At 46.8% G+C, this 22,500-nt stretch overlaps 1 protein-coding gene and 2 non-coding genes across 5 annotated transcripts in view; all 3 read left to right on the top strand.

Annotated features, from left to right (window-relative positions):
- The window catches only part of nbeal2 (neurobeachin-like 2), a 58,295-nt gene that overhangs the window by 18,583 nt on the left and 17,212 nt on the right, over positions 1-22,500 (top strand). For all 3 annotated transcript variants that reach the window (XM_031573877.2, XM_031573891.2, XM_031573884.1), the window contains 18 exons: positions 908-1,533; positions 1,728-1,860; positions 2,504-2,623; positions 2,946-3,282; positions 4,760-4,842; positions 4,969-5,061; positions 5,342-5,516; positions 6,971-7,104; positions 8,203-8,362; positions 9,299-9,401; positions 9,714-9,867; positions 10,012-10,167; positions 11,018-11,177; positions 11,453-11,541; positions 12,144-12,908; positions 14,929-15,107; positions 15,516-15,672; positions 16,433-16,576. In XM_031573877.2, the coding sequence (XP_031429737.1) occupies positions 908-1,533; positions 1,728-1,860; positions 2,504-2,623; positions 2,946-3,282; positions 4,760-4,842; positions 4,969-5,061; positions 5,342-5,516; positions 6,971-7,104; positions 8,203-8,362; positions 9,299-9,401; positions 9,714-9,867; positions 10,012-10,167; positions 11,018-11,177; positions 11,453-11,541; positions 12,144-12,908; positions 14,929-15,107; positions 15,516-15,672; positions 16,433-16,576 (3,768 nt within the window). The remainder of the gene's footprint in view (positions 1-907; positions 1,534-1,727; positions 1,861-2,503; positions 2,624-2,945; positions 3,283-4,759; positions 4,843-4,968; positions 5,062-5,341; positions 5,517-6,970; positions 7,105-8,202; positions 8,363-9,298; positions 9,402-9,713; positions 9,868-10,011; positions 10,168-11,017; positions 11,178-11,452; positions 11,542-12,143; positions 12,909-14,928; positions 15,108-15,515; positions 15,673-16,432; positions 16,577-22,500) is intronic.
- Positions 19,901-19,973, top strand: trnar-acg. The gene has a single exon. It is a non-coding gene; the product is annotated as a tRNA-Arg (tRNA).
- trnar-acg lies at positions 21,343-21,415 on the top strand. Its single transcript has one exon. It is a non-coding gene; the product is annotated as a tRNA-Arg (tRNA).

Raw genomic sequence — 22,500 nt, 5'->3', positions numbered from 1 at the left:
CATGGCTTCAGGCAGATATTCAAAGGGTCTGCACAGTTCATTAAATTTTTAGAGGCACTGAGCAAAACCAACTGATGCTTTTCTGTAGGGGCTGTGGTAACTCAGATGCTCAAAATCCAAAATCCAAAGTGAAAACTATGACCTTATCAAGTATGTCGCCTGATTTGAATCCAATAGAACAGGGTATTTTAAAGAGAAAGGTCGAGCAACACAACCACTCTAGCAATGAGCAGCTGAAAAAATTTATTCTGTCAGAACATCTTTCCAGAAATCTGTGCTACACTGGTATCCTCTGACTAAGGAGGATTGAGTCTATCAAAAATAAAGGTGGATACATGAAGTCTTAAGATTTGAATCTCAGTAATGAAATGTGCACTGACTTTTGTTGCGTTGAGTTCCCACTGTGGGGCTTGTCTTTTCAATATAGTAAATCTAAACTGTTAATTTTTAATTAAAGATGACAGCAAATTCCCAACTGTTCAATTTAAAAGTAAGCAATTACTTTAAGGTGATGTGATTTTGAATAATTTGATATTGAAGTAATAGTGCATAGGGGTGTACTCACTTCTGTTGTATACTGTAAATTCCTGATGTGTAACTGCTTGTAACTGTAATGGCCATACAAATAAACTCAGGTCTGATTAACAGTAGAAGGATGTGTGCATTCTGAAAATAGTTCTTTCATTTCTTCTTCCTTGTTTCTCTCCTTAATTCTTTCACCATCTTTTTTTCTAACTTCATGCTCACTTTTGCTTTCCTTTCTCTTGTTTTTTCAACTCTTCCTCAACATACTGGATGGTCATACATTAACCTTTTCTCCATATTTCTCTCTCTCTCTATTTCTCTCTGTCTCTGTCTCTCTCTCTCTCTCTGCCTGTCTGTGTCTCTGTCTGTGTCTGGGTCTCAGGCAGTGGAGGGGGAGCACTCTCGGGCAGTGCACCTGGGCATCAGTAATGAGCAGCCTCTGGTGCTGCTGCTGCAGTGGCTGCCGGAGCTGGGCCAGCGTGAGCTGCAGCTGCTGGTGGCGCAGTGGCAGGCGGCCGTGTGCGGGGGCTCGCTGGCCTGCCGCACGGTGGCCGTGGAGGCCGGCCTGGTGGACACGCTGCTGGAGGTGCTGGCCCGGCCCGAGCAGCTGGACCGCCAGTGTGCCAACGCATTGCTGGGCCTGCTGCAGGACCTGGGCTCCCTCTCGCTGCGGCCGGAGCAGCTCAAGACCCTGCTGCGTCTGCTGCGCACCGACGGCGCCTCGGCCCCGCACCCCTACTGCGCCCGCGCCATCCGGGTCCTCTCCGCCATGGCCACGCGCGAGGGCCGCGCCAGCGCCCTGCAGTACTTCGACCTCACGCCCCCCATGGCGGGCATCATGGTGCCCAGCATCGCCCGCTGGCCGGGCAGCGCCTTCGCCTTCCACGCCTGGCTGTGCCTCAATGTGGAGTTTCCGCCGCTGCAGCCCGACGGCTTCTCCGCATCAGGCCCGGCCAACGGGTACTCGGGACGCATGGGGAAAGGGCCGCGCAGGAAACAGCTCTACAGGTAACCAGTAGAAGTAGTGAAATGTCAAAATCAACAGCAGAACCCTTCATTAACATGTCCATGGACTAGTACAGATATATATGAAGGGAGACCTCTTTTCAAAGCTACTGCTTACACTGTATATGTAGACATAGCATGTCCTGTGCTTCATGCCTGGCCGTGAGTGACGCCTTCCTGCTTCCTGCTCTGTTCAGCTTCTTCACAGCGAGCGGCATAGGCCTAGAGGCCTTCTTCACCATGGAGGGAGTGTTGGTGGTGGCGGTGTGCACCAAGAAGGACTACATGGCAGTTTCTGTCCCTGAGAAACCTCTTGTGGACTCAGCTTGGGTAAATATGCCACAACGGGTCACAGCAATCAAGGCAGCACAGGAAGAGCATTCACTCTGTATTATATTTTCAGTGATGCAGATCGTCATAGCAACTCATCCCAAGACATGAAAGAAAGGCCAAATAAATCGCTGTGTTGGTGTAGGAGAAGTGTGTGTCTTTATTTATGCAAAAAGAGCATAAATATTAAAACAGCAGCCACCATGACCTTCTAAGACTCGCTGCATTTGATTCAGTGCAGGTTTATCAGTCTGTGTTTTTATATCCTGTTTTTAGATGCTCTGTATACTGTCATTCTGGGTCTTATGATAAACATATATTCTAGAACTTCCAGAACCTAATTAGCTTTAGGTGTGTTTCAAATATATTTTAGGTGAATTTATAAAAAATGTCATGCCCTTTAAAATATTAGATTATCAATGCATACCTCTCCCAACTCCAGCCTCATAAGGCTTGTAGTTAGTTGTTCTGTAAAACTTTATAATTCTTTATAATTACAATTCTTCTCATAATCTGGGAACACAGTCTGTTCCTACTGGCTCTGATATCAGGTCAGTTTGCCATTGCTTTTAGCTGTGTTGGTGCCAGGGGAACTGGTCTGACATTGGCAATGACCTGAGCTCTCCCCCACTTTCTCTCCCAGCACTCGGTGGATATTGTGCACATTCCAGGACGCCAGTTCTTTGGCCAGAACGCGGTCACCATCTACATAGACGGAGAGCAGGTCAAGACGGCCCAGCTTCGCTTCCCTGCGATGAATGAGGTGAGAGGAAGGGGAGAGAGAGGTGGGGGGAGGGAGGGAGGGAGGGAGGGAGAGAGAGAGAGAGAGAGAGAAAGAAAGAAAGAAAGCACGTCTCTTTTTTCCTACTTTTGGGGACGCTTTTGTCTGTACTAGACTTGACCATTGTTAGTTTGTCACATATGCATACTGTTTATTGGCTGCACTGGATATATAAATAATAATAATAATAATAATATCATGGATTAGTGGGACTCAAGAAAGCTATCCTATTTATCAGAACATGAACTTGTCAACAAGGATGATGATGATGATGATGATGACGATGTATTACTCTTCACCTCAGCCTTTCACATCCTGCTGCATCGGCTCAGCGGGACACCGGACCACCACCACCACTACCTCTCCCACCTTCCCTCCCCCCTCCCTCACTGGCTCAAGCAATGACTTGGTCTTCCCAGTTCACCCTCCCGCCCTCACCCGCTCCCAGTCCTTCCCAGCATCCTTTGCAGCAGGCCGCTGGGGCCTCGGGGAAGCACGGGATGCCCCAGTGCACACCATCCCAGCGGGGCTGCAGGACACAGAGTGGGGGACCCCCACCTCCTTGGACGGCCTGCTGGGGACTGCCTTTATCTGCCACGAGGCACTCCAGCCTGCCCAGACACGTACATTGTACAGTGCAGGTATAGTCAGACTAACACACACACACACACACACACACACATGCTGAAATACAAGAATACACATATGTGTTTTGTAAAACAACTAGGGCTGTCAATCGATTAAAAAAAATGAACTAATTAATCGCACATTTTTTAATTAATTAATCGCGATTAAAAGTTTGTTTTTCTTCTTAAGACTAAATCTTATAAATAAACAAGTAATCACTTCAGACAGCGTGTATTTTAGAAACTGTTGTTTAATTGTATTTTTTTTTAACACAATGGTGCCCCTCGACGGTAAATCGTAAGAATTTCCCCTGAAGCAATTCGAATCACCTCAGTCAGCCCACTGTCCTCCACTATGTTGATGGGCCGACAGTCACCGGCAACCCAAATGGTAACCCTTTCACGGACTGGTCTAGTTATTTTCTTAGAGAAGTCATTGAGTGTGGGTTGGCGATCATCTAACCTGGGACTGCTTTCTGTCGGGTGCTTTGCATTAAGGTGATAACTTCAAGACGAGCTGCTTCCGTGATAGCTAAATTCAGCTTGACAAATGCTACATACAACTTTAGTTTTGTCGATTGTTCCGTCATTTTGACTCTTAAACAGAGACTTTCCGCCCAACAATCCCTCAGCTCTCTCCATCTTCGACTCCCGCAGTGGTTCTCAAACTTTTTCTGTCATTCCCCACTTTGAACAAGGGGGGCTATTCAAGCCCCACCTGACCCTCATCGCTCCCATAAAATGGTAGGCCAAGCCCCCTACTTACGGGCTACATTGCCCGAGGGGACAAAGGTTCAAGTCTGGCCTGATGTAATTTCCCAATCCTTTCCCCACCTCTTCTCCGCCTCGCTTCCTGTCTTAACTTCATGTCCTATCCAAATAAAGGCATTAAAAAAAAAAATATATATATATATATATATATATATATATATATATATATATATATATATATATATTTTTTTAAGTTGCGTTAATTGCGTTAAAATATTTTATCGCATTAATCGCGGCCACATTAATCGCATAGATTAACGCGTTAACGCTGACAGCCCTAAAAACAACACAGGTGCACAATACAGGTATATGCACACAAATGCACACACGGACCTACACGGAGCAATGCAATTGCCCACATTAACTGCCCACGTCAGTTGTAAACACATGCACACAGTAGTATATAGTAGTACAGACTTGCACAAGCATTGACAAAAACACACACATACACTCACTTCACAGTGCAGGTAGGCATTGCCGTAGACAGAACAGTCCAGCTACTCCGGTTTACTCACTTCTGCACCAGACATCACAGGTACCCACATACAGCACTTGAACACACACAGATACATGAACTACATAGACACACAAACACAAATGCATTCTTGGCCTATATGGAATGTTTGTCACATGTCAGATAAGCACAAGTGCATGTGCCACCACTGTTTGAAAACAAGATTTCACCACGTTACCCTGATCTTACCGCTCCGTCTCCCTGCAGGGCCGAACAACGTGTGCCTGTTCAAATCAGATGGAGAGCTTTCAGAACTCAACAGCAAACTGCTGCTCTACTACACCCCTCAGGTAAAGAGTCTATGCTGGTGAACAGAGATCACAGAGACAAGTGAGACGGATAGGTACATGCTGCCGGTTTCTCTGGCATCATTCTCAAACCACTTATGATTCCCCTCATGTCTGTCGTTCCTGCAGGCCTTTAAGAGCCAGATATGTCTGGACTTGTCCCCCAACCACCACTATGACGGCCGTTTGACTGGGCACCGCGTGGTCAACTGGGACATTAAGGTCGGTGTTGGACACACTTCTGACTTGCAGTTTTTTTTTGTAGTAGTAGTTTTTGGTGATGATGTAGTAAATCTCACTGAATGCATAATATCAGCCATGACGCGTCAGCTATAGCACAACACAAACATGATTTGAGTAATAACTTTTGATCTCATAGAGATGTGAACAGACATCGCTCGCATTTTATGAATCTTGTTTGAATAATATGCGTATTATAATCCGGAATGACTCATGTGGCCTCTGCTGTGGTCAGAGTAAAGAGCTGTGGTTTCCTCTGCAGGATGTGCTGAACTCGGCGGGGGGGATGGGCGCCCTGCTGCCCCTGTTGGAGCAGGTGTCTGGCGAGGAGCAGGCGGAAGCTAGCGGGGGCCAGGAGACCTCCGATTTACTGGGGCCAGAGCTCACCTCCTCCAGGGGCCCCGCAGGCATGTTGCTGCCCCTGGGTAAATCCTCAGGTCAGTGTGCATGCTCACAGGACTGCAGTGGTGGGGCTTACAGCTAGCACAAGGGTACCAGTTACCAACTAGGAGAAGTGCTTTGAACATTGCTGACCACAAGACCACTAACCTTATAGTGAAACCGAAACTAGAAACTAGTGCTGTACTAAAGCCCCATATGAAATTATTTGAAGCAGGAACATGTTCCTTTAAAAATGGATTTGTTATAGAAAACTTTAGAAGAGATTACATTTACTTAATGGGTCCTAATTTTATTGATAAGCAATGAGCAAAGAAACAAGCAATGAGCAAAGTCTGTCACACGTGTACAAAAGTTGTCGTTTGGGGTGTGGGAGCATTGCACTGACCCACCCATGTTTGCGATTAGGATCTTGCCCATGGAATTGAATTACCAAAATGATTTTGTTACATAATTCAATTGGCTTGTGTTCGGCAGACTTTGCTCGTTGCTAGTTGCCCTTTGATTAAATTAGGGCCCACTGTGTTGTAAGTGATAAATAAGTTCAGAGATCTATATTTGATATACATTTTTATACATTAGAATTATTTCGAATTAGTCATCATCTTATAATCAGTCATATATGGCAATCTAGAGGAACCCAGGAGGATACTGGGTGGGTGATACAGGGAGCAGTCTGGAGTTATTCAAATAAATATATAACAATAAATAGAATCCCTTCAATGGGTTATCTGATTCAGAGTGACTCAGTTGCAGATGCTGTGTTCCTCCTCTTACACATGCATACACGCATACACACCCCTCTCTCTCTCTCTCTCTCTCTCTCTCTCTCTCTCTCTCTCTGTCTCTGTCTCTGTCTCTGTCTCTGTCTCTCTCTCTCTCTCTCTCTCTCTCTCTCTCTCTCTCTCTCTCTCTCTCTCTCTCTGTCTCTGTCTCTCTCTCTCTCTCTCTCTCTCTCTCTCTCTCTCTCTCGGCATTGTGTGACTCAGTAATGCAGGGAATGCCATGGCAGCTCGGAGAGTGGCATTGCTGTGGTGTAAGAGACAGATGGTGGAGATGGTCTGTGTACAAGTGTCTAGTGCAAGTGTTGTGTTTTGTTACATCTGTTTGTGGTTATATGTGGAGAGGGAGTGTGTGTGGTGGTGTGGTATGTATGAGGCATGTGTGTGTGCCTGTCTGTGAACATATGACTGAACTGTTTGTGTGTTGAGGGTTTGTGTGTCTGTGTCTGTGTCTGTGTCTGTGTCTGTGTCTGTGTGGATGATTCACTTCTGTGTTTGGTCCAGAGGGGTGTCAGTAGAGGAAGAGTGTTTGTGTGTGTGTGTGTGTGTGTGCGTGTGTGTGCGTGTGCGTGTGTCAGGGTGACTGACTTGTGTGTTTGCTCCAGAGGGGCGTCTGGAGAGGAAGAGAGTATGTATGTGTGTGTGTGTGTGTGTGTGTGTGTGTGCGCGTGTGCGTGTGTCAGGGTGACTGACTTGTGTGTTTGCTCCAGAGGGGCGTCTGGAGAGGAACAGCGTGGCGGCGTTCCTGCTGATGGTGAAGAACATGCTGCGCCATCACCCCGTCAACCAGGAGAGCCTGCTGCACTGCCACGGGCCTGCCATCATTGGAGCCATGCTCAGCAAGGTCAGAGGACACACACAGGCACACACGCACACACACACACGCGCACGCTCAGGCACACACACACACACACACGTACACACAAAGTTGTTAGTTAATAGTTTGGAGCAGTGAAAGGACTGTGTGTGTGTTTGTGAGTTGCATGGTTGTGCCTATGTGTTTTGGAGTGGTGTAACTGTACCTGGAGGTGTGTTGCGGTTGTAGTTATGTTGAGTATGTCCTCCTCATGTGGTACAGTCATGTGTGTGTGTGTGTGCGTGTGTGTGTGTTTGCGTGTGTATTCGTTTATGTATGTGTGCATGTTGATTATAACAGAGGCGTCTGGTTGTCTCATTGGACACACTGGTGTACATGGCTGCAAGGCGGAGCTTCCTGTGAGGAAGCGTTATGCTAACAGTCCCATGCAGTTACACACATACACACACACACAAACACACACACACACACACACACACACACACACACACACACACACACACGTGTGTGCTCAGAGACCCGCAATAAGTGCTCTTTCAGTATCATGTACTGAGATGCTGATTACTCACTCTCTCTACTCATGTCATACTCGCATGAAGTGTTTTCTCACAGAAGCAGATTTTATCATGCACTCTTTACACAAACACTTAGTCAACATCACAGTAGACATCACCTCCCTTCTACCCACACATTCACATATACGCACGCACACAGACGTACAAACATTCTCTCCAAATCTCTCCCCCCTCCCCTCTCTCTCTCTCTCTATCTCTCTCTATCTCCCTCCCTCACTCCCTCTGTGTCTGACACAGACACTCAGTTTCATTTGGCTGGTGACTCATCCATTTTAACGCTCATAACTCATAACAAAGTACCGCAACATCGCTCACCTTTTGCAGGCAAACGCTCTGCACACTTATCTTTCCACACACACATGCAAAACAGTCACTCACACACACACACACACGTACACACACACACACCCACACTTACAAAGTGTAATCAAATTTTCATAAACCCTTTCCCCCTGTCCTTTTTTCTCCCTCTTTCTGTCCTGTGCTGTGTGTGTGTGTGTGTGTGTGTGTGTGTGTGTGTGTGTGTGTGTGTGTGTGTGTGTGTGCGCAGGTGCCCAGCCGCATGATGGACATGAGCGTGCTGATGGCGTGCCAGTTCCTGCTGGAGCAGGTGTCCAGCGAGGGCAGCGGCGCCCTGCTCTCCCAGCTCTACCAGCACCTGCTCTTCGACTTCCGCATCTGGAGCCGCAGCCACTTCGCCGTCTGCCTCGGTGTGTGTGAGAGGCCAGCCACACACACAGACACACACAGACACACACAGACACACACAGACACACACAGACACACACAGACACACACAGACACACACAGACACACACAGACACACACAGAGACACACAGACACACACAGACACACACAGACACAGACACACACAGACACACACAGACGAATATGAATATGCACAGACACACTTCTTGCAAATACATCATACATGCAGACACAGAGAATCAGTTTCATATACTCATGGACCTGCTTGCATATACACATTTTCTCTCTACTTCCCACCTTCATTCTCTCTCTCTCTCTTTCTCTCTCTCTGTTTCTCTCTCTCTCAAACACACACACACACACACACACACACACACACACACACACACGCCAACATACATACACACTCACTCATCTGCACACAGGCACAGTTATTCATAGACGCACATTCACAGTCACGCATACACGCTGTGCACACGGGATCGCAGGCTGGGTAAATGCCGAAGCACGGCTCCTTTCATATGCAGAGTGCCGGCCCCATGACTGGCCACCGGAGACACAGAGCCCCCTTTCAGCCAGCCGGGGCAGCCGTTAGCATTAGCATTAGCCACCCCCGCACCTGCTGACAGGACAGCTCCCCCATGACTACAGAATGAGGCCCGGAGAGACTCAAAAGATAGAGAACGCGCAGCTGAGACTATGAGAGAGACAATGACACCGTTGGGACCTTTCTGGGGCCTTTCTGCCATCTAACCTCCCCGCCCCTGTGGGTGTTCCGTGTCCAATTTTAACCTAAACCTTTCACGTCTACTACATTTTGCTTGTTTGTGTATTGAAGCATGTTCTCAAGCATGAGTTGAACCGTGTGTGTGTGTGTGTGTGTGTGTGTGTGTGTGTGTGTGTGTGTGTGTGTGTCTCCCCATGTTGTTCTGTAAAGGCCACGTCCAGTACTTGTCCTCTGTGCTGAAGGAGAGTAAGCAGCGCACGCGCAGGAAGTACGGCGTGCAGTACATCCTGGACTCCATACGCACTCACTACAGGTGAACACCACCCAGCCACGTCTATGCAGAGCAACCAGTCACACACACACTCACTACAGCTGAACATCTCTGATAGGCACATACATGTCTCTCTCACGCACGCATCTACACACACATCCACACACACACACACACACACACACACACAAATACAAAGTGCAAATGAAGTTGGTGTTCCATGTCACAAAATGTCTATATTTGGGATGGGATAAGAAGCACGTTTGAGATTTACACTGCCACAACATGTATGACTATAGTTGTGTCGTGTATAATTGGATGCTACTGTGTTTTTGCGGCCGTATGTGTTTCCAGCGTGGAGAAGGATGGCAGCCCCCTGTCCGATGAGAAGCAGACGGTGCAGATCTCGCTCTTCTCCCTGCTGAAGGACTTCCTGCTGAAGTCTACCAGCCCTGAGGAGCTCCACAGTGTCCTGGCTTATGCCTGCATCACCTCAGATGAGCAACAGGTACAGCCTGCCTGGCCTATCTCTCTCTTTTCTCTCTCTCTCTCTCTCTCTCTCTCTCTCTCTGTCTCTCTCTCCGTCTCTCTCTCTGTGTAGGTGTGTGTGATGGCCTGTAAAGCATGTGTGTGTGTGTGTGTATCTATACAGGTGATCAGTGCTCTGGACGTGGTGTATAGTGTGTTGCGCTGCACCCCTCCACGGGACCAGGCCCTGAGTGTGTTGTTGGAGTGGCGAGTGGAGCAGCTCTACTGCCTGCTGCTCAAGCCCAACTTCATGGATGAGACACGTGAGAGGGTGTTCAGGGTGAGTGTACCACCACCACCACCACCACCACCACCACACACATCATCACCATCGTTTGCTCACATTAGATCAGAGAGATCTACCCTCTGTTATCAGAGTTGCCTGCTTCAGCTGATGAACACGCTCATACTCCTGTGTTTGGTGTGGTTTTGGCGGTGGCATGGCAAAACAAGAGTGCATGTGTGAGATTGTGTGTGTTTATGTGCGAGTACATTCTGTCGAGGAAGTGCTGCTTCGATCTAATCTGTAATTGTGCGTACGTGCGTAAGTGTGCGTGCGTGTGTGTGTGTGCGTGCGTGTGTGTGTGTGTGTGTGTGTGTGTGTGTGTGTGCGCGTGTGTGTGTGTGTGTGCGTATGTGTGTGTGTGAGTGTGGGTCTGAGTGTGTGTGTGTGTGTGTGTGTGTGTGTGTGTGTGAGTGTGAGTGTGAGTGTGCGTGCGTGCGTGTGTGTGAGTGTGTGTGTGTGTGTGTGTGGGGGGGAGAGAGAGAGATGGACAGAAAGAACAGAGGGAGGGTGGGTATGAGCTCTTGAGGAATCACATCTGCAGTGTACTTCTCATGTGTGTGGCATAGTGGGCCGTTGCTCTAGGAGCGGACTGGGACATTCCCTGCCTCAATGGTGCAGTCCGCTATCACTGTCCAGTGGATTTCATTTCAGACATAATTCATTTAGGTCATCTCTACTGCACTCAAATTGCAGATGTACAGTGGCAGTCTAGCAATTTATTTGCCAAATTTTCATAATTAGTTTGAAATATTTCAAAATTGCCAATTGTGTAGTGTAGAACTCATGGCCTGCAAATGCTAGACGTTCATAAATAACGTATTTCTCTTCTTTTGATCGTGTTCAGGTGCTTTATAAAGTGCTGAAGAGTGAGCGCGTGCAGGAGCGCAGTAAGCAGCGCATCAAGCTTCGAGACTCGGGTTACCTCGGCCTGGTCTGTTTCCTTGGAGACACTCCCGTCACCATGACCACCATTCGTTGCCTCTACGAGCAGGTTTTGGCCACAGGTAAGATAATTACAGAATAGAACCCGGAGTGATAATGTGTCTGTGTGTAGGGGCGTGTTTGGATTCATGTGTTTCTGTATAAATCAGTAAAGCAAATCACAGCACTCTCTGGACATCTAACTGTGGGTATTTAGTCTCAGATAATGGATCATGGTGGAATCAGATACAAATTTTGTACATACCGGGAGAAACTCATCTGTCTGTGTGTGTGTGTGTGTCCATTTGTGTATAGGGATCCTTATGCTTATGTTTATGGCGCTTGTGTTTGTTTTCAGATCCTACTCCTAACTTCCGAGACCTCCTGGCTGTGGTGTACCTGTCCCATCGCTCTGACCTGACCGTGCGTCTAGACATCTGTCGCAAGGTCAGCAGCAGCAGCAGCAACACTAAGACTTGCTATCCATGTCTTCCTCCCAGTTCTGCTCTCCCTTCCTCCCTCACACTGTGTCCTTATCCTGACATTCATACCCTATATCAAATTCTTTCTCTGCTTCTTTCTGTCTGTTAAATGTCACGGAATGTAAAAATGAAAGAAAAATGAAAGATTTAAAGATTAAAGCTGCAGCTACCTCCCCTTCTCAGCCTCTTCTCCCACCATGTGTTCTGAGATGTAAAAGCTACACTCAGCAGAGCACCCTTCTGTTTACCTGCTGTGACGTTAATAATCACAGTAGGTACAAATTTGGACAAGAAATGAGCAGCTATAACTGTATGAGTGTACGCACTTGAAAAATGGATTTCAGGATGTTTTGGTCATTTATTGGCATTTTTAGTTTTTCATCTCCAGTCACTCTTAATGTTGTAAAACCCTCATGCATTGTCATTTCATTGTTGAAATTAAGCAACAGCATACAAGAAAGACATGATCAAACGATTCAAAATGTCAAAATAAAGTGATGTGACATTGATTGGTTACTCCTCCATCTCCTTCCCCTGTCTTTCCCTCTACCCTTCTCTCTCTCTCAGCTCTTCCATCTTATCTACGATAACGAGGAGTACGTTCGCCAGCTGGCCCGACAGCCTGGCTGGCAGGACGGCCTGACCAAGCTCTACGTGAAGGAGTCCTACGAGTCGCGCGCCGCCAGCCAGTCGGGCTCCAGCCCCAACAGCTCCCTGGAGCCCGGCGCCTCGCGCCCCCCACTGCTGCGCCGTGACGACAGCACCACCGAGAGCCGTGCCGGCGACGTCTTCATCCCCTACAGCACCCGGGAAGACGATGAGGAGGAGGACGAGGAGGAGGAGGAAGAGGAGGCTCAACACGACATTTCGGAGGGCTTCTCCGACTTCTCCTCGCAGTCGCCGCCACCACGCGCTTCCCTGAAGGGCCTCGGTGAGTCGGGTCACTTCAAGTCATTCGACTCGACGGAGCGCAGCAGCCGCTCCTCCTCGCTCTCCAACATGGTGGACATCCCCGCCTCCCGGCTGGAGGAGGAGGGCCTCTACCACCCCCTCTCGCCCTTCGGTACCTCCCCCTTCGAGCTGGACCTGGGCCAGACTGCTGTTGGCGCGGGGGCGGGCGGAGGCGGTGGTGGGGCTGGTGCGGGGCCCGGCTTGGCCTCCCACACGCCTGCCGGCAGCCAGTCGGACACCCCCTCCCCTCTGGAGCACAGTCGGCCCTTCCTGGGGTCCCGGCCACGGAAGAGCTCCAGCCTGTCCAACGTACTGGATGAGGCCAGCTACAGCACGGAGCAGCCCACTGCTGACAGCATCTCCAACACCTCCAACCCACAGGTACACCCACACGCACGCACACACACTCGCACACACACACACACACACTCACACACACGCACACACACACTCACACACACGCACACACAGGCACACACTCATGCATACACAGGATCATATACACTACCGTTTCACAGTTTGGAATCACACAGAAAAAGTTTGGAAGCACACACATTCCTGGAAATGTCATTTATTATCCATCAAATAACGAAAATTGTCAAGACATTGACAAAGTTGGTAATAATGATATCAGCTGGAAATGACAATTTTGTTCTCAAAAAATCCTCCATTTGCAGCAATTCCAAACTCTGCACCATTACAGCTTGACTGACTCTTCCATAAATAGGTCTTGCATAATTTGGAGCAATGCTTTGGGTCGCTGTCTTGTTGTAGGATGAAACTAGCTCTAGTCAAGTGCCGTCCACAGGGCATGACATGGCATGTTATGGAGTTACAGCTTTCCTCGTGTTTCCTTGTTTACCAAGGCAGCACCAGGGCACCCTTCAGACGATCGTATTTCCTTTGCTGTGCTTGAGAGAGTCCAGTGCATCTTTTCATTTGTTCCGTGCCTCACAAAGTTTCTTCAAAGTCCTCCAAACGCCTCGGCTTGAAGTTGCTATAACACGTTTTCAGTCATTTTCCACTCAGCATCGGCTTCCTTTTGCCTATTTAAGTCTTTTTCTGTCATTGGCCAGCCTTGGATACGGCTTTTTCTTTGAAACTACCCAGAAGGCCAGCATTTCAGAGCCTCTCCACTGTTGAAGATAAGATGTATTCTTATGTTTTCTGGGTACTATTGATTTAATTAAGCTTCCAGCTGAGGACTTGTGAAGCATCTGTTTCTCCCAAATGAGAGTTTCTGGTTCTTTTATCCACTGGCACAGTTGTGCACTGTAGCCAGTCTTTCTGTCATTGTTAAATCCAATTTGCACTGTTCTGTGAAGGATACGGCGTGTACCTCAGTATGAGATCTTCAGTTTCTTTGTAGTTTCTTGCATGGAATAGCCTCCATTTTTTGAGAACAATAGACTTGGAAGAGTTTCTGAAGAAAGCACTTTCTGACCAATTTTAGACCATCATCTAATCCAAAAGAACCGATGCCTCAGATACTCAAGTAGTCAAAAGAAGGCAGTTTTTATCGCTTCCTTTTAACAGCACAACAGTTTTCAGCCACACAGACAAGATCGCCAAAGTTTTCTTCTGATGAATACCCCTTTTAATCATTTAAGATTAAAATGCAGTGCCATTCTAGTTTCAAAGGAGTGATGGTGGCATCTTCCGTAAAAGTGATTTACAACATGAACAATGTCTGCACTCAATTTCTGATTTGGGGAAGTACAGTAGGAACTGAGCCTCTGTTCCTCCTCCCTCCCTCTTTTTCTTCTCCTTTCATCTCTCACCCACCAGCAGTCAGTGTGGGGCTGGTCTCTCTCTTCGTCTGTGTGTGTGTGTGTGTGTGTGTGTGTGTGTGTGTGTGTGTGTGTGTGTGTGTGTGTGTGTGTGTGTGTGTGTGTGTGTGTGTGTGTACGGTGGTATGACCTCTGCCATCAGACCCATTGCAGTATGCACATCTGCTGTCACTGAACACCTCCTACCAAATGGATTCATCAGTAGTAATTAGTAATAATTATGCTGTCCACTGTAATACAAGAGTCTGCCTTCACCAGATGTGTGGATTCTGTGCATAGAAGACACTTAACCACTTCTCTTATGTACAGTATCTGTATGTTGATCAACTGATTTAGTCTGCTTTTCTTCCTTCCATTTTGTATAGCAAAATAGTATAACGTAACGTGAAATTTCGTATGAAATTTAATATATGAATTTAAGCTCTTTCTGTTTGTCTTGATGTCTGTTTCTTATTTCTGCTTTTTTTTTCATATGTCTGTCTCTCTTTCTCACTCTTTCACTCTCTTTCGCTCACTCTCCCTCCCTCTCCCTCTCCCTCCCTCTCTCTCTCTCTCTCTCTCTCCCTCTCCCTCTCCCTCTCTCTCCCTCTCTCTCTCTCTCCCTCCTGCAGCAGGCCCCAGAGGAGGAGCTGTGTAACCTGCTGACTAACATCGTGTTCTCCGTGCTGTGGAGAGGCGCTGAGGGCCCAGAGGACGTGGTGTGGAGGGAGAGGGGCCAGGTCTTCTCTGTCCTCACCAAATTGGGCAGCTCCTGCCAGCTGGTCCGCCCGCCTGATGACATCAAGCGCAGGTTCAGAAACATGCACACACAGAGACACAAGAGAAAGAGAAAGAGACAGACAGACAGACAGACAGACAGACAGACAGACAGACAGACAGACAGACAGACAGACAGACAGACAGACAGACAGACAGACAGACAGACAAACAGAGGCCTTTACACTGTAAACTATACAGAGCACACACGTACACACACAGGCAATCAAATGACTACAAGGTGTCCCTGTACAAGAGAAAGCCTAGTTTATAGGTGTCGTCAAATTTATATTTAAAATGCAGTACATTTAGAAATCAGTGAAACCACAATGTAATGTCTGTGTGTGTGTGTGTGTGTGTGTGTGTGTGTGTGTGTGTGTGTGTGTGTGTGTGTGTGTGTGTGTGTGTGTGTGTGTGTGTGTGTGTGTGTGTGTGTGTGTAGTTTGCTAGAGATGATGCTGGAGTCATCTCTGTCAGACCTGCGGGATGCTGCAGGAGTGACTCCACCCCATCATCCTAACCTGCTCCGTCTCCTGCGGCTGCTCCAAGACTTCCTATTTGCAGAGGGCACCGACAATCACAACCTGTGGAGTGAGAAGGTCAGTCCCCACCCAGAGAAGCACCCTACACGATCCACCACTATCAGTGTCAAATCAGCATTCCTTAACTGGCACAGCTGAGGAAAGATGGCTTGACTTTGTCCTGTACAGTTGAATGTTATTTCCTCCAAACTGCATTGAATATCACATTGAGATGGATGGGCATGTTAGTGAGTATTTGGTAAGTGATACTTGGGGCAAATATACTCAAGTAGACTGATCAGGACGACACTTTAAAAACGGAGAGGGTCACTGATTTCATGTGTCTTATCTAGTGGTTGTGTGCATGCAAGTTATAAATGAGTTCCTGTTTGGCTGGTCTTGGTATAATAATACCCAATAGAGAAACGGTGTTTTCAATAGAGAGGGTAAATTTATATTGAGGTTGAGATCACCCCGTTGCACTGAACATTAAGTAAGCGTTAAAACTGATCCCAGACCAGTGGAGAGATGCGAGGCCTGGGAGGTTCCACGGGGTGTGTCTGTGCTAGAGAGGAATGTGTGAGGGTTGATACATTTCCTCTCATTGTTGTTGTATGTTGGGAGTGCCCGGGGACCTGAATGCATGTGGACGTGCGTGTGTGTGTAACAAGTTTATGTAGGTGGGTCTTGTATTGTTTTCAGTTTGCATGTGGGTAGATTGGGATGTTGTTTGTCAGGAATGGAGCGTCATGTGTCTTTCAGATCTCTGAAGCCATTGTGTAAGTGTTGTGTTCATTTACATGTGCGTATGTGTATGTGTGTGTGTGTGTGCTTGTAGATCTTTGAAGCCGTAGTGAACTTGCTGGATCGGCTACAGGCATGGCACCCTCCTCCTGCCTCCCCCTCAGCCCCTGAGCTCAGAGAAATGGCCCACATCGGCCTCCGTATCATCACAGGATATATCCAGCAACAGCATCCACAGGTACACACACCCACGCACACCCACGCACGCACACACACGCACGCACACACACACACACACACACACGCGCGCACACACACACACACATTTACATTTACATTTACATTTAGTCATTTAGCAGATGCTTTTATCCAAAGCGACTTACAAGGATGTATACACATTTTACATTTACACTGATGGCACACTGCACATCAGGAGCAATTAGGGGTTCAGCGCCTCATTTACTAACAGGATTGCGCCCATTTCAGGCGTAAAATAGCGGGTAAAGACATAAAACCCTATTTCCAAAGGAGGCGCACCTGAGTAAAAGCGCAGATTACCGCTGCTAGGAAGTGGGTGTGGGAAAGTGGGTGTTCGTCGCAAAGAGATGGGAGGAGATGCGTAAAGTGCGCCTAATTATGTATTAGTAACGAAACAACGTGTTTTAGCATGACATATCAGCTGCTAAATTAAAACTATGTGCCTGCGAGAAATTTGAATTTTTTTTATATTTGATATATCATTTAATATAGGCATACAAACAAATAGAATTGACCGATCGCGAAACTCCTCCCTAGAACGGCCCTCGTCCAATCATACCTTAGCAACCGCTACTAAGAGAAGAAGGTCCGACAACTTTGAGGTCTGAGCAGCATGGTGAAGCAGTGTGCTTACGGGACTTTTAGATCTGACATAGAGATTAGAGGGATGCGTGTTTTTTTTCCGCATTTCCAAAGCCCAAAACACAAGAGGAAAGGTGCCGGCGGTGGATTAAACAGTGTGGGAGACCCCACTCCCACCTCAATATATCGAAAAACACACATATGTCTGCTCCAAAGTAAATGAAGCCGCTTGCAGCTAGCTATGATATCTATCTAGCGAACTACGCTATCGCTAGGTATGATAACTAACTGTCTAGTTGAGAGAACATCCCCAAACAGTTATGGTTCATGACAACTTGTATTATTACCACTACAAGTACATAACTAGTCTCTCCAACTAAAGTGTTAATGTTAAAATAAAAATGTTACCGTCAAAATGTTAATGTTACCGTCTGTAAAATTGCACTCTGAGCTATCCTAGCTAGCGATAGCAAACGCCAGCATTGAACAGAACTTTTAACGAACACTTTGTATTTATGCTTGATACAACATTGAACAGAACTTTTAACGAACACTTTGTATTTATGCTGCTTGCGTTTGCTATCTCTGGCCAGGATAGCTCAGCGCGCAATTTTACAGACGTAACATCAACATCGATAGCTAGGATAGCTCAGCGTGCAATTTTACAGACGGTAACATCAACATCGCTAGCTAGGATAGCTCAGTGTGCAATTTTACAGACGGTAACATTAACATTTTGATTTTAACATTAACACTTTAGTTGGAGAGACTAGCTCGAGCTTAACGTACTGTATCAATGTTGAACAAAAGGCCATTATGAAGTTGTTTTATTTTAATCTTTGTGGCATTTTGTGAATGGGCAACCTACTCCTGAGTATCCCAAGGTATGCATAAGGCACAACCTGAGAGCAATAACCTGGTGATCTGATACAAAGCCATAGCATTACATCAGGATCATCATTTTACAGATACCTCCAGTACCAGAGTGTCTCGCCAGAGACGGAATAAATAATAAGAATAAAGAATCTTTGTAGGTTATTAGCTAGCTTGAAATATTATATACATATCTTACCCAGTGGTGAAATAACATGACTAGTCTACAAGGTTTGTGCTGGTTGCATTTAATGAAGAGGTCGTAGGGTTTCTCATTTTTTTTTATTGAGACCTGTATACTTTTGCTTCGATTATTGTTGTGTCCACTTCGTTGTTGATCTTAATATTTTGGATATCCTTCCACTGCATACTGCAGTCCCTTTTGCCTTGATCTGGAGGATATCGTGGAGGTATTACTCCAAAAATCTTCACTCACACTGACAGCTATAGCGCTTGTCCCCGTACTCGCCATGGCTTTTAGCTTGACAGTTCCGGGAATTGTGTCGGACGTAGCAACAGTAACTAAGGGGGCGGGGCCCTGGCGATCGGTCAATTACAAACTGTACCACCAGCTAGCTGTTCGGGAAAAGTTCGGCCACGTCTTACCCAGAATCGCCATTCATTGTATGGTTTAAACGGTATTTCATAGTTCAAGCACACCGAGTACAGTGCACACCTTCTGCGTAGGAGTAACGCGTATGTATTCAGGAAAAGTACTTGTACTCGAAGCACACTAACTAAACTACCGGTAAGTAAATTGTAGAGACAGAGCAGCATATTCATTTCACCTTCCATGTTTATTTTGATGTTATAGCCTCTCAAGCGCAAGCTATCCCCAGTGCCATGGCAACCTACAACTACAGTTTTCAAATGTATCTGCCTAGGGCAGCGTTTTTGAAAAGCATGGTTTTCAGTGTTGGAATACGCCGTTTTAAAGTAAGGGGTGTCGTGTATTCCTACCAGACTATTTAACTATGCTATGATGCTATGGAGCAGTTAACCTGGATATTAACTATCCTAGCTATCTCTAGTTTAGAGACCCATCGTAACATTTTGCAGTTGCCTGTGTGTGATTAACTCATGTTAATATGTGTGAAAATGAACTTTCTTGTGAACATAAACTCGTTAATATGAAGCTGCACAGGCACCCTGAGGGGTAACCATAGCAACCCAGACACTCAATGTTCGCTGAAAAGTTTAATTTCCCCAAATCAGCTCACCAATAAAAGACAGTCTTGAATTCAAAGTGATCACAACTTTTAATGTGGACAGAAGGGCTAAACGGAGAAATATTTATGAGTTTCTATATTTACCTGGGTTAGTTTGCTGTAACCTCGTGAACCAAAAGCTCTAATTCTAATTTTAGCTCATCATCCACGGTGGAACACACATCCTCTTTCTTCCCTATTTTCGCGGAGCGCTAAATAACACTAATGGGCGGTGTTAGGCGCAGATGACGCGACGAGGGTTCTTGTTTGATAAATAGGATGCAAAATACCGTGCGTTATTTGCGGTTTGGCAAAGGCGCAGATTAAGCTGCGGTCGCAATGTTAGTAAATGAGGCCCTCAGTGTCTTGCTCAAGGACGCTTCGACAGGGAATCGAACTAGCAACCTTCTGATTACTAAACGACTTCGACTACAGCAACCTCGGTTCGAATCCGGGTCACGGCAGGTTTTGTATATACGAGTTTTGTACTTCAATATAGGAATCATCTGTGAAGTTTGTCAGTGCAACACTGTCAAACTCTGACTAAAGACAACCACAACATGCTGCTTCTGTGGCTTTGTGTAGCCAACCGCTGCTCTCTAGGGGTTGGTGTAACGTTCTATGGTGTAGTATAGAGGCCTGGACCAGTGGCGCAATGGATAACGCGTCTGCCTACGGAGCAGAAGATTCCAGGTTCGAGTCCTGGCTGGTTCGGAACACTACTTTTTTATTTTTACAAAGTGCTGTGTGAAACTCACTGATACAGCTGTGGAGCTTGTACATTTACATTTAGTCATTTAAAAGACGCTTTTGTCCAAAGCGACGTACAAAGGAGAGAACAGTCAAGCTAAGAGCAATAAAAAACATGGTGTAACAATAAATACTGCTTTACATAAGAATTAGAAAAAACGACCTAGAAAGGAAAAAGAAGTGCAGGAATGTAACTGCTGAAGTGCAAGTTAAGCGCCAGTCAAGGTGCCAGTTGAAGAGTCTGAAGAGTTGGGTCTTCAAAAGCTTCTTGAAGGTAGAGAGGGACGCCCCTGCTCTGGTAGTACTAAGCAGTTTGTTCCACCAACGTGGAACTACAAATGAGAATAGTCTGGATTGCCGTGCTTGCACAGACGGCAGTGCCAAACGACGCTCACTAGACGAGCGCAGCGTCCTGGGTGTAACATTTGCCCTTACAAGAGCATTTAGGTAGGCGGGAGCAGAACCAGCAAGCACTCTGTAGGCAAGCATAAGTGACTTGAACTTAATGCGAGCAGCTACCGGCAGCCAGTGGAGCTCAATGAGTAGCGGGGTGACGTGTGCCCTTTTCGGTTGGTTAAACACCAGACGGCCGCCGCGTTCTGGATCATCTGTAATGGTTTCACCACGCAAGCCGGCAGGCCCGTTAGGAGGGCGTTGCAGTAGTCAAGTCGGGAACTCACCAAGGTTTGCACCAGCAGCTGGGTGGCATACTGGGTTAGGTAAGGCCTAATTTTGCGAATGTTGTATAGCGCAAAGCGGCACGACCTGGAGACCGAGGCGATGTGGGCCGTGAAGGTCAGTTGGTCATCAATAATGACCTTGAGGTTTCTTGCTGTTTTGGATGGAACAAGAGATAAAGAGTCAATATTGATATTGATGTTGTGGTGGATGACCTGTTTGGCTGGGAAGACCATCAGTTCCGTTTTGGCCAGGTTCAGCTGAAGGTGGTGATTTTTCATCCATGTGGATATATCCAAAGCGACTTACAAGGATGTATACACATTTTACATTTACACTGATGGCACACTGCACATCAGGAGCAATTAGGGGTTCAGTGTCTTGTTCAAGGACGCTTTGACAGGGAATCGAACTAGCAACCTTCTGATTACTAAACGACTTCGACTACAGCAACCCCGGTTCGAATCCGGGTCACGGCAGGTTTTGTATATACAAGTTTTGTACTTCAATATAGGAATCATCTGTGAGGTTGTCAGTGCAACACTGTCAAACTCTGACTAAAGACAACCACAACATGCTGCTTCTGTGGCTTTGTGTAGCCAACCGCTGCTCTCCAGGGGTTCCTGTAAGGTTCTATGGTCTAGTCTAGAGGCCTGGACCAGTGGCGCAATGGATAACGCGTCTGCCTACGGAGCAGAAGATTCCAGGTTCGAGTCCTGGCTGGTTCGGAACACTACTTTTTTATTTTTACAAAGTGCTGTGTGAAACTCACTGATACAGCTGTGGAGCTTGTACATTTACATTTAGTCATTTAAAAGACGCTTTTGTCCAAAGCGACATACAAAGGAGAGAACAGTCAAGCTAAGAGCAATAAAAAACATGGTGTAACAATAAATACTGCTTTACATAAGAATTAGAAAAACGACCTAGAAAGGAAAAAGAAGTGCAGGAATGTAACTGCTGAAGTGCAAGTTAAGCGCTAGTCAAGGTGCCAAGGTGCCAGTCTGAAGAGTTGGGTCTTCAAAAGCTTCTTGAAGGTAGAGAGGGACGCCCCTGCTCTGGTAGTACTAGGCAGTTCGTTCCACCAACGTGGAACTACAAATGAGAATAGTCTGGATTGCCGTGCTTGCACAGACGGCAGTGCCAAACGACTCTCACTAGACGAGCGCAGCGTCCTGGGTGTAACATTTGCCCTTGCAAGAGCATTTAGGTAGGCGGGAGCAGAACCAGCAGGCACTCTGTAGGCAAGGTCAGTTGGTCATCAATAATGACCTCGAGATTTCTTGCTGTTTTGGATGGAACAAGAGATAAAGAGTCAATATTGATATTGATGTTGTGGTGGATGACCTGTTTGGCTGGGAAGACCATCAGTTCAGTTTTGGCCAGGTTCAGCTGAAGGTGGTGATTTTTCATCCATGTGGATATATCAGCAAGACAGTCCGAGATCCGCGCCGAGAACGTGGTGTCCTCAGGAGGGAAAGACAGACACACACACACACGCATAGATTTTCATGCAACCCCATACACACACACACGCATAGATTCTCATGCAACCACACACACACACAGTCACATTCATGCACTGACTCGCACTCATGTATCCAGCCTTTCTGTTTTAGTAGTTGATCGGCCCCCTGTTTGATTCTCATCATTAATATGCATGGCAGAGATGAGGGCCCCCAACACAACTGTCTGCACACACACACACACACACACACACAAACACACACACATATTGCTTTGTCTGCGCAGTTGTGGTTTATGTCTCAGCCTGTGGAGGAGTCACTGCCTGTATCAAGATGACTAATCCGTC

This window comes from Clupea harengus, chromosome 1 (assembly GCF_900700415.2).
Source record: "Clupea harengus chromosome 1, Ch_v2.0.2, whole genome shotgun sequence".
Classification (NCBI taxonomy): Eukaryota; Metazoa; Chordata; class Actinopteri; order Clupeiformes; family Clupeidae; genus Clupea; species Clupea harengus.
This window is presented reverse-complemented; position numbering and strand designations above follow the sequence as displayed.